Genomic DNA, 12376 nt, shown 5'->3' with positions numbered 1-12376 from the left:
CTGGTCTTCACTGACTCCGGACTTTAGTACAAGAATAGAGATTGTGAAGATGAATCTGTTGTCCAGATTCTTATATCTCTTTATGGCTCTTCCCATTAAAATCCCAGATGTTCAATTCAAATCCTGAGACAAGTTAATATCACACTTTATATGCGCAGGAGCTGGACCAAGGATACAATTTAAAACCCTTCAAATTGATAGAGATCAGGCCGGACTGGCCCTCCCCAACTTATTACTTGGCAGCAACATTGTTTGTTGATGTTCCCCGGCAGTGGGGACCCAATGGAAACAAATTGAGTTTAGCATGTCTCCTCCCCAAACACGGTTGGTAGAAAAATCAAGGATAAGTAACTTAGATAACCATATAGTGGAAAACACTCTTTTAATTTGGCATGAAGTTATTAACAAATACAATCTGGGGAGCAATATTAACATTTTGTCATGGCCTTCCTACTTACAGAAGTTCCCACCTGGAAGGTTAGATCCAACATTCTTGGGTTGTATTGGAAAACGTTTAACTGCTCTGTGTCTGTTTGTAGAAGCAGGCACCTTTAAATCATTTAAAAAAAAATTGAAAACAGAATTCAATCTGGAAAATACGGATCTGTTGCGATATCTGCAGGTTCGTCATTTTTTTCCAATACAGAAATAAAGGGCCCCTCCTCCCCAGAAATTGATCTTGTCAAAGTCTTTACAAATGCCTACAAATGTCTGCCCACCAAAACAGTGTCTAAACACTAGAAAGGGCTACAAAAACAATATGGCAACAACACACTATATGTGAAGTCAAAATGGGAAGCAGAGTTGAAAATTGGATTGTCAGAGGGTGATTGGCTCTAAATGTGTACCACACAACAAACATCAACTAGCTCCTAAAGGTGGAGGGAATTCAGGTGGAAAACTTTTAGATTCTTTATTTCTCCACATATTACTAACAACTTTCAAGGGCACCGGCAACAATGTTGGAGACAGTGTGGCCACCCGAACGCCAATCACTCTCATATTTTTTGGACATGTACACAATTGACTTCCTTTTGGGACAGTATATCCAAGTTAACAGATAACATCATGTCCTATGCCATCCCTAAGGATCCCAGAATCTTATTACTGGGCTTGCTACCCAGAGATTTGATTCTAAAAAATGACAGATATATTTTTAAAATCCAGTTGATCGCATCTAAAAAGGCCATAACAAGGAATTGGCTTAAGACAGATCCTCCCTGAGTTAGTGCTAGAGATTATAGAGGAAATGCATCTTATGGAGAGACTGACTTTCCTTCTACGACTAAAAGGTCATCTCTTTCAACAACGTTGGACTAAATGGCATAAATATAAGCAAAGGCTTGAAAATTCTGTCACTTAATTTTGCTTATCTCTCTTTTTGTGTGATGATTGGAACATTTTGTTCCTCTTTTAATTTTGCTGTTTTTTTGTTTATTTGTTTTTTGTCATACTCCTGTCAGAATGAAAATTCTAAATAAAAAGTTAAAAAAACAAAACAGTAAGCGCTTACTGTTTTGTAAGCCTACTACTGTGTTATATATAAAATGTATTCAGTGCTCAGACTGAATACATTTGCAGATGTTTCTATTGGTGGATTTATCGTGAGCTCAGGATTGAAATCTCTGTCACAGTGTGTGGGGAGATCGTGGCTCAAGAGTTGGCAGTTCGTCTTGTAATTGGAAGGTTTCCGGTTCGAGCCCCAGCTCCGACAGTAGGACTGGGCAATATATGGAATTTTTAAATATATCGATATATTTTTATATGAGATATGAGATGTGACAATATTGTTTATATCGATATAGTCTATGTTACGTTTGAACTATACTTGTGGAGCCGCAAGTTTGCCTCTCTTTCGTCCACTTTTGTCTCTACGCAACGTTAATCGGCCTCGCCTCTCCTTCACTGAACACAACTCCCCCTCCCCCATCGCTTCACCTGCAGGCAATGACAAGATGGACATGGCAGCTATCAAAGAAGAGCTGGTCGGTAAACGACATAACTGCATTAACAGGGCAAATCTCTTAACGAGTTACCGCGGATCGCCCCATGCATGGGGCTGGACGGTGTCAACGCATTAATGAGCTGACCGGGCTAAAATCCTTTCATTTTCTCAAAAATCGACAGTGCGCCTTATGTATGAATTCTGGTTGTGCTTACTGACCGCAAACCGATTGTATGTGGCACACGGCGCTCAGAAACCTTTCAAAAATGTTTTGGTACGACTTTGGTAAGCTACGAAACTGCTTGATGGATTGTTGGAGCATTACAGAGGAGCCTCGCAGAGTTATACGTACTCTGCTTCAACGTAATATTACCGTAATGTGTGTGTATAAGGACCAGTGTTGGTCAAGTTACTTGAAAAAAGTAATCAGTAACTAATTACTGATTACTTCCCCGAAAGTAATCCCGTTACTTTACTGATTACTTATTTTCAAAAGTAATTAATTACTTAGTTACTTTTTAAAAACACGATTGATAGAAGTGATAGATCTTTCAGCCCAATTCTACTTTTCTGCATAACCCATCATACAAAATGTAACCAAATGGAAGTCTCTTTTTAAAACTTTTAAAAAACGTTTTATCAGTTTTAATCTTTTAACTTTATGCACCAAGCAAAAATTTTATTATATGCACCATTCTCTGACTGGAAGAAATTTGTTGAACATTTAAACCCATTTTCTGCACATTCCAGCACATAAAATAAAATATTTGTGTTTACACTCAGTCTTTCAAATAGATGCAAGTAAAACACAGCTGAAAATAAATAAAATCAAAGACTCAGTGGTCCTGTTGCTCTATTTTCTCCTGTATAGCAGGAGTGGGTTAGGCGGAGGTTTACCCTGGTGCAGGTCTGCCGCATTGGTCAGTGGAAGAATCCGCGAGTTTCTCTGAATTTCCCATTACGTCGTAGCGCACTCGGTGCTTGCTCGGAAGTTTAGGGGTTTTTTTTCGCTGTAAAAAGAAGTTTTCTTCCCACACAGTGAACAGCAGACGCTAATGTTTTTGTCACTTTTTATGGAATCAAACTCAAAGTAAGGTCAGTACTTCCACGCTTTAAACGCTACATGCTCATACTCTCTCCGCACTCAATATATTATCCATTGTTGATCTGCACACAGCTGTTGTCACGAACGTCACACTCGCAAAAAGGAAATCATGGTTTTAGTAACGCAGTGTGCTTACGGGAAAGTAACAGTAATCTAATTACCGTTTTTGCAACAGTAATCCCTTACTTTACTTGTTACTTGAAAAAAGTAATTGTAATCCAGTAAATGCTCATAATTTATTTCTGAGTAATTTTTTCTTGTACATCTACGCTGTATGTTAATAAAAGTGCCTGTGTGAAAGCTGGGACACAGCTTTGACTAAGAACTCTTTTTGTTCTCACTTTATGGCTTTAAAAAAAAAATATTGACACATATCTTATATTGCCATCCAGCTAAAGAATATCGAGATAGGAATTTTGGGTCATATCGCCCAGGCCTATCCGACAGTCTCGGTCATTGTGTCTTTGGGCAAGACACTTCACCCGTTGCCTACTGGTGGTGGTCAGAGGGCCCGGTGGCGCCAGTGTCCGACAGCCTCGCTTCTGTCAGTGCGCCCCAGGGTGGCTGTGGCTACAATGTAGCTTGCCATCACCAGTGTTTGTGTGAATGACTGGATGTAGTGTAAAGCGCTTTGGGGTTCATAGGGACTAAGGCTACATTCACACTGCAGGCGAAAGCGCATCAAATCAGATTTTTTTATTTATTTATTTATTTTTAACCCTATGCGACCCATATCCGATCATGGTATGACAGTGTGAACGGCACAAATCCGATATTTTCAAATTTGACCTGGGTCACTTTCGTATGTGGTACTGAATCCAATACATATCCGATGTTTTAGAAAGCGACTGCTGTTTGAACGGTCATGTCGCATTAAATCAGTCTTTTACGTCACTGACACAAGACAGACGCCAATTATCAGCGCCCGAGAAGACATCGCGAACGCTTCCTGGCCATCCCGTGTAGATGTCAGTGAAACTGTTGGGAAGACAACGTTGGAGAAACGTGAACATTTTATTTGTACTGTATAATCTGCAGATTCTGACAAATCTGCAACTATCCTTTGAAGCACCGCTCCTCTAAAACAGCTATAAGGATCATTATTAGGTTATCTTAGAGCTGGGCGATAGAACGATAACGATATGTATCGCGATATAACTTTTACTCGATAGAGAAATTAAGCTATCGCGATAGACCTCGCCGCTCTTGTCCTCTTTAAAAAAAAAAAAAAAAAAAAAAAAAAAAAAAAAAGGTCAGCCAATCCAAATTAAGTAGCGCAGAGCCGAACCAATCACAGCCGCAGCGTCACGTCGCGTGACTTGTTACGCTTTGAGCGTTCACACTAGAGAGCGTTTGCTGTCGCATTTTATTTGTAGTGTGAACAAGCAGACAAAAAATAGGATTTGATCAAAAAATCGGTATTGAGCATTTTGACCTGCAGTGTGAACGTAGCCTTAGTAAAGCGCTATACAAATACAGGCCATTTAAAGTAAAGCAAAGGTTAAAGGTCTGGCAACACTTTCAGTATGAACAACTTAATTAACTGAAGAACGTATTTAACTATAAACTACTCAACCCTGTAGCTGTGGTCTCATCAGGGTCATTGCAGATCTATCTAAAAAGCAGCCAATCAATAAATCCAACATACAGGGAGTGCAGAATTATTAGGCAAGTTGTATTTTTGAGGAATAATTTTATTATTGAACAACAACCATGTTCTCAATGAACCCAAAAAACTCATTAATATCAAAGCTGAATGTTTTTGGAAGTAGTTTTTAGTTTGTTTTTAGTTTTAGCTATTTTAGGGGGATATCTGTGTGTGCAGGTGACTATTACTGTGCATAATTATTAGGAAACTTAACAAAAAACAAATATATACCCATTTCAATTATTTATTTTTACCAGTGAAACCAATATAACATCTCCACATTCACAAATATACATTTCTGACATTCAAAAACAAAACAAAACCAAATCAGCGACCAATATAGCCACCTTTCTTTGCTCCTTTCATCCTCAACCCGAAAAGGCCCCACAAGCTCATCTTTGATGATACCAGCCCAAACCAGTACTCCACCTCCACCTTGCTGACGTCTGAGTCGGACTGGAGCTCTCTGCCCTTTACCAATCCAGCCACGGGCCCATCCATCTGGCCCATCAAGACTCACTCTCATGTCATCAGTCCATAAAACCTTAGAAAAATCAGTCTTGAGATATTTCTTGGCCCAGTCTTGACGATTCAGCTTGTGTGTCTTGTTCAGTGGTGGTCGTCTTTCAGCCTTTCTTACCTTGGCCATGTCTCTGAGTATTGCACACCTTGTGCTCTTGGGCACTCCAGTGATGTTGCAGCTCTGAAATATGGCCAAACTGGTGGCAAGTGGCATCTTGGCAGCTGCACGCCTGACTTTTCTCAGTTCATGGGCAGTTATTTTGCGCCTTGGTTTTTCCACACGCTTCTTGCGACCCTGTTGACTATTTTGAATGAAACGCTTGATTGTTCGATGATCACGCTTTCAGAAGCTTTGCAATTTTGAGACTGCTGCATCCCTCTGCAAGATATCTCACTATTTTTGACTTTTCTGAGCCTGTCAAGTCCTTCTTTTGACCCATTTTGCCAAAGGAAAGGAAGTTGCCTAATAATTATGCACACCTGATATAGGGTGTTGATGTCATTAGACCACACCCCTTCTCATTACAGAGATGCACATCACCTAATATGCTTAATAGGTTTTCGAGCCTATACAGCTTGGAGTAAGACAACATGCATGAAGAGGATGATGTGGACAAAATACTCATTTGCCTAATAATTCTGCACTCCCTGTATATATCCACCAATGAGGTACCGGCTGCGCATCTAGACACATGGTAAGAACCGATCGTTATGTCTAAATCAAGCACTTAAACAGCATTTCTATGGTACCATGGCTGCTCTGTTGTGTCACACAAAGCACAACTCAGGGCAAACACGCATGCTGATGACCTCTACCCGCAGCAAAGTGTCACATGAATTTACACGACCGGTAGAAATGCAGAAACACAGTACACGTGGAGACACAAGCAGCCATTTAAGAAGAAAAAAAAAAAAAAAAAAGTATAGGCAGAGCGCCGTGGACAGGTCAACACAAGTCTGAGACAGGTTGCTCAACACAGCTGTGCCAGAAACCTTGATGGACTTAATATTGATCATGCTTACCTGGGTTTTGTTGCGGCAACCACGACATTCGTACGTGTGTGTCCGTGTGTTGGCGATGGCCATCAGTCCGCACAGGTTACAAACGTGCACCTGGTAGGGATCAGATGCCTCGAACAGACGTTCCCTCAGGAACTGAGCTGCTCCGTGAGCAATCTGACAGTCACGCTCCATCTCGCCAAACCGCAAACCACCATCACTGAGGATGGACGGACGAGATCAGACATTAATCTCTTTTTACTGAGCACAGGCAGGCTGATGCCGGGCGCAGACATGCGCAGCCACGGACAGGTGCGTTACTCACCGTGAGCGCCCCTCCATGGGTTGTCGGTTGAGAATCTGGACCGGGCCGCGGGCTCTCGAGTGGATCTTATCGTCCACCATGTGCTTCAGGCGCTGGTAATAAGTTGGGCCGATGAAGATCTGAGACGTCAGCTTCCTCCCAGTGAAGCCGTTATACAGAACCTGATCACAAACCAGTACTCAATATAAATATTCAAAAGCATCAGACTCCGCCAATAGGAAGTGTGACCTTGCGCTGACCTCATTCCCTCTGAGATGGTATCCATATTCAGACAGCAAGTTTGACACCTTCTGCACGTTGACGGCATCGTTAAATGGCGTGGCGTCACCGATCTCACCTTTGTTGGCAGACACCTGAAACAAGACAGAGTCACCCGTCAGCCTGCAAGTCAAAAGCTCGGGTACATGTTTATCTTTGTTTGCACAACATAAGCAACAACGATGAGGCTCCATCACACCTACAGTCGTGGCCTAAAGTTTTGAGAATGACACAAATACTGGTTTTCACAAAGTTTGCTGCTTCAGTTTTTATGATAGCAATTTCATTGTACTCTAGAATGTTATGGAGAGTGATCAGATGAATTGCTAAATCCTTCTTTGCCATGAAAATGAACTTAATCTCAAAAATTCAATTTCCACTGCATTTCATCATTCAGCATTTCATGCCATAAAGGGACCTGCTGAGATAATTTCAATAATGTTCTCATCAACTCAGGTGAGAATGTTGACAAGCACAAGGCTGGAGATCATTATGTGCTGACTGAGTTAGAATAGAAGACTGGATGCATTAAAAGGAGGGTGATGCTTGAAATTGTTGTTCTTCCTATTAAACATGGTTACCTGCAAGGAAACACATCATTGTGTAGCATAAAAATGGCTTCACAGGCAAGGATGTTGTTGCTACTAAGACTGCACCTAAATCAACCATTTATCTGATCATCAAGAACTTCAAGGAAAGAGGTTCAATTATTGTGAAGACGGCTTCAGGGCGCTCAAGAAAGTCCAGCAAGCACCAGGACCGCCTCCTAAAGATGATTCAGCTGCAGTATCAGAGTGCCACCAGTGCAGAGCTTGCTCAGGAATGGTAGCAGGTAGGTGTGAGCGCATCTGTACGCACAGGCGAAGACTTTTGGCAGATGGCCTGGTGTCAAGAAGGGAAGCAAAGAAGCCACTTCTCTCCAAAAAAAACACGAGGGACGAACTGATATTCTGCAAAAAGTACAGCGAGTGGACTGCTGAGGAGTGGGATAAAGTCATTTTCTCTGATGAAGCCCCTCTCCGATTGTTTGGGGCATCTGGAAAAAGGCTTGTCCGGAGAAGAAAAGGTGAGCGCTACCATCAGTCCTGTCTCATGCCAACAGTAAAGCATCCTGAGACCATTTATGTGTGGGGCTGCTTCTCATCCAAGGGAGTAGGCTCACTCACAATTTTGCCAAAAACAGCCATGAATAAAGAATGGAACCAAAACATCCTCTGAAAGCAACTTCATCCAACCATCCAAGAACAGTCTGATGAAGAACAATGCATTTTCCAGCACGATGGATCACCATGCCATAAGGCCAAAGTGATACCTAAGTAGCTCGGGGAACAAATCATTTTGGGTCCATGGCCAGGGAACTCCCCAGACCTCAGTCCAATTGAGAACTTGCGGTCAATCCTCAAGAGGCAGGTGGACAAACAAAACCCCACTAATTCTGACAAACTCCAAGCATTGATTATGACAGAATGGGTTGACATCAGTTAGGATTTGGCCCAGAAGTTGATTGGCAACATGCAGAGGTCTTGAAAAAGAAGGGCCAACACTGCAAATATTCACTCTTTGCATAAACGTGATGTAATTCTCAATAAAAGCATTTGATACTTATGAAGTGCTTGTAATTATACTTCAATACATCATAGAAACAACTGACACAAAGATCCAAAAACACTGAAGCGGCAAACTTTGTGAAAACTAATATTCGTGTCATTCTCAAAACTTTTGGCCACGACTGTATGTGTGCACTTCACTTCATTTTCTGCCCAACATCAAGAGATTTTACTTAAACACAGAGCTGCTAACATAATTAGCAAACACTTTATTCACGCTTTCATCGCATCGTTTCATACGTTCTTTTCAATCGTTCTTGCAGAGATTTCTAATTATGAGGCCCACGAATGCACAGGTGTTTATTTTAACTGCACACCATCTTCAGTCCTCCACATCCAAATGAGTAGCGTTAGCTTCAAAACTCCACACCTGGTGCTCAGATGAGTCTTTACGGTGAAGTAAAAGTGTACTTGGGTACCTGAGCCTCTGATAGTGCAGAAGGCTTCATCAGCTAGCAGCTGATCCCCACAGTGTCAAAATGAAAGGTGTGAAATAACCCAAACTCTTCGCCTCTGTCAGTGCACCCCAGGGTGGCTGTGGCTACAATGTAGCTTGCCATCACCAGTGTGTGAATGTGTGTATGAATGGGTGGATGACTGGATGTGTAAAGCGCTTTGGGGTCCTTAGGGACTAGTAAAGCGCTATACAAATACAGGCCATTTTTTTTCTCTTCATTTACCTGTCATCAGGTAAGAGAAGCAAGAGATCTGAAATTGGGCTTTAAAGCTAGCACAGGGTTGCAGAGTAGCCTGAGCTAACAGCTTTCAGAAATCTTTTCAGGAAGACACACGCTAGCACAACTGTCAAAATAAAAGCCTTATTATGACAAAAACCTTGTACTTTGTCACAGAGTTAGACTTCTTTACCTTAAAGATCAGTTGTTATAAATTAATTAAAGATCTGCTACAATTTGACTGTTGTTGTGACTGGCACTATGTGAATAAACTGATGTGTAATTATCGTTACCTTCCCCTGCAGACACTCAATCAAATGGCCGACTGTCATTCTGGACGGAATGGCGTGAGGGTTGATGATGATGTCAGGAGTGATCCCCTCACAGGTGAATGGCATGTCCTTCAAAATAAAGCAAATCAATGAGAGCCTTCAAAAATAAAATCTCAGTTTTGATTGTTTTTGTACTTTGAGCATCTTTGCTGTTTCCTTTCCTGTTGTGTTAAAAAATATAACTTTAATGAATCCTTCGTGTGTATGGGGAGCGGTGCCCTGATGATAGGTACGTGACCTGCTGGGATTACCTCCTGTCTGTACTGGATCCCACAGGTTCCCTTCTGTCCGTGTCGGCTGGCAAATTTGTCGCCGATCTGAGGAATTCGGACAGAGCGTACCTGCCGGAAACACGAAGCTGTTAAACTGTGGCCGTGTCATCTGACCTCTCAGGTGTCTCAGGTGTGCGCTCACCCTGATTTTGCAGAACTTGTAGCCCTCCTGATTCAGGGTCACCATGACCTGGTCCACGATGCCCGTCTCACTGGTCCTCAGAAACGTGCTGCAGTCTCTCTTCGTGTAGCGGCGGTTCGTGCTATCCAGCTCGTCGTCATTCTCTGGCAGTGTCACCGTCTTCCCAATGATCACGTCCTCGCCAGAAACACGGACGCCAGGTGCAATGAGTCCATCGTCATCCAGTTTGTCATAGATGGCATGTCGCATCCCTGGGCGTGATAAGAATATGATTAGCCCCGCCTCCTAAAACCTGACCGGTTGTCAGACCCGAGGTATTTTTCTGTAAATGGCACACTGGGTGTGGCTCTCTCTGCAGTAGAGTATCACTTCCTGTTCCAGTACACAGCTTGTATAGGTTATCTATGTAACCAATTTAATTAAAGCTTATAGAAAACTTCTTATTTCATACTGCATCTTCACATGATTTATCCAAAGCGCACTCTGTTGATTACATTCACAATGATACTTGTAGTGTAGTGTTTGCAGCTCTGTACCAAGGTAGCGAAGGCTCTGTTAGTTCTCCTCCAGCAGACAGTACCAAGCAGCTGGGAAAACATGATGGCTGGGTGACCGTGAGGAGGAAGCGTAGTGTTAAACAGAAGCCCTGGGTACACCACCAACCTATTTATGTGTCTAAATGTTTTTCCCCACACTGTGACACACACCCTGGGGAATAAACACTAGAGTAAGTGTTGATTTTGTTTTGAGACATGTCAAACTAGAAACCTGCAATCATAATCGATTGTCTTCCAGGGCCCATCACAGTAGATTTCTTTCTGAAAGCGCTGTACTAACACAGAGCAGAGCAGCTATCTGAACGCTACTCCAACAGAGGTCGATCATCTTGTTAATAATTTCACCTCCTCACTAATAGTGCTGCAATAAACTATTATTTTGATAGTCGAATAGTCACCAATGGTTTTTTTTGGGATTAGTCGACTAATCAGATCATGCATCCATTGGACGTGAAACGTACAGCTTATTGCACCAGCAGCATCTGCTCTTATATAACTATCATTAGCTTACAGCTTTAAATGTTTAAGGTATGCGCTAGCTAAAAATAAAGACAAGATGATAATTTATTAAACTTTTAAGGAAATTTGCAGATTGTTTCGGTGGAGATTAATAAACTCAGCCGTCTGCTCCTTGCTATCTAAAATATAACAGGACACCGGGGTAAACTCTCGACCATCTCACACTTCTGTTTAATCAGCTGTGTAAAAACTATAACGTTAATCTCAGCCAAACCGATTTACTAAGGAACAATAACAGTTTTAAGTTATCTGAGTGACTTATATATCATGTTTAACCTGAGTAGAGAAAGACAGCGGGGGTTTGAAAATGATGTGCCCGGAGTTCGCTGTTCTTGCCGGCTCTAGTGAGCCTTGAACCCCGGCTAGCTATCCCACAGATGTAATATTATCTACAGCTACTTTTAGTACTGTTGATGTTAAGTTAGACTCTTTTTCTCCAATTGATCTTTCTGAGTTAACTTCCATAATTACTTCCTCCAAACCATCAACGTGTCTTTTAGACCCCATTCCTACAAAACTGCTCAAAGAAGTCCTGCCATTAATTAATGTCCCTGACCATCTCTGATTGATTTAGACCACAATATGGGCATAATGTGTGTCTGTTGTTGACGCTGAACACGCTGAATAAAGTAAAATAAAAAAAAGTCTCTGCAACTCTGAAAGTGTCCAAGAGACTTTTTTTTTTTTTTTTGAACAGTTGGTCGCACCGGTGCGACCTAAGACCAAATGGGTCGCACTCTAGAGCCCTGTAGGGGGTCATATGATTGTTGTTTTTTTCTGTATGTATTATTGTAGGGTCTACCTTATAATATAAAGCACCTTGAGGCAACTGTTGTTGTGATTTGGTGCTGTATAAATAAAACTGAATTGAACCAAGATGAATTAATGAGTTCTCACCTTGACAGGTTTCACGCGTCGGCTTCTCAAAGATCTCCTCCTGATCAAAGCCTTTCTTAGACTCCTGCTCTTTGTATGACCGATAGAACACAGACCTGCCAGGTGAAATCACACTTTTAACACTCCTGTCACACATGTGGTCACAGGTGCATCAGCCAACAACTTACCTGAAGAAGCCTCGATCCACGGCTGACCTGTTCATGATCACAGAGTCTTCCTGGTTGTAGCCAGTGTATGAGGCGATCGCCACAATCGAGTTAATACCTGAAAGGTGTGAGAACTTTTATACGTGAGCATCTCAGTGGACAGTTGAGCATCTCAGTGGGCAGTTGAGCATACCTGCGGGGAGCTCCCTGAAGCGCAGGTACTCCATGGAGCGGGTGGTGACGAGTGGTTTCTGAGGGTAGTACAGCACGTGAGCGAGCGTGTCCATTCGAACATGGAAGTTGGTGATGTAAACACCCATGGCCTGCTTCCCCATGGCGGACTGATATGTGTTCCTGGGAGACTGAAAACATGCGTGTTCAGGCCCAAGCTTCCTGTTTGCTTGCTTATCTATTTATCTGTTTGCTTG

At 42.2% G+C, this 12376-nt stretch overlaps 1 protein-coding gene across 2 annotated transcripts in view; it reads right to left on the bottom strand.

Annotated features, from left to right (window-relative positions):
- polr2b (RNA polymerase II subunit B) overlaps positions 1-12376 on the bottom strand; it is a 31097-nt gene that overhangs the window by 3826 nt on the left and 14895 nt on the right. For both annotated transcript variants that reach the window (XM_086305175.1, XM_086305171.1), the window contains exons 16-24: positions 12142-12310; positions 11970-12066; positions 11803-11897; positions 9830-10080; positions 9667-9756; positions 9377-9484; positions 6784-6897; positions 6545-6705; positions 6244-6439 (exon numbers count right to left, since the gene is read on the bottom strand). In XM_086305175.1, coding sequence (XP_086161301.1) covers positions 6244-6439; positions 6545-6705; positions 6784-6897; positions 9377-9484; positions 9667-9756; positions 9830-10080; positions 11803-11897; positions 11970-12066; positions 12142-12310 — 1281 coding nt within the window. The remainder of the gene's footprint in view (positions 1-6243; positions 6440-6544; positions 6706-6783; positions 6898-9376; positions 9485-9666; positions 9757-9829; positions 10081-11802; positions 11898-11969; positions 12067-12141; positions 12311-12376) is intronic.

This window comes from Aulonocara sp. 'chitande type north' Nkhata Bay, linkage group LG2 (genome assembly GCF_057382095.1).
Source record: "Aulonocara sp. 'chitande type north' Nkhata Bay isolate Kocher_YH1m ecotype deep benthic linkage group LG2, A_spYH_male_GT1.1, whole genome shotgun sequence".
Lineage (NCBI taxonomy): Eukaryota > Metazoa > Chordata > Actinopteri > Cichliformes > Cichlidae > Aulonocara > Aulonocara sp. 'chitande type north' Nkhata Bay.
This window is presented reverse-complemented; position numbering and strand designations above follow the sequence as displayed.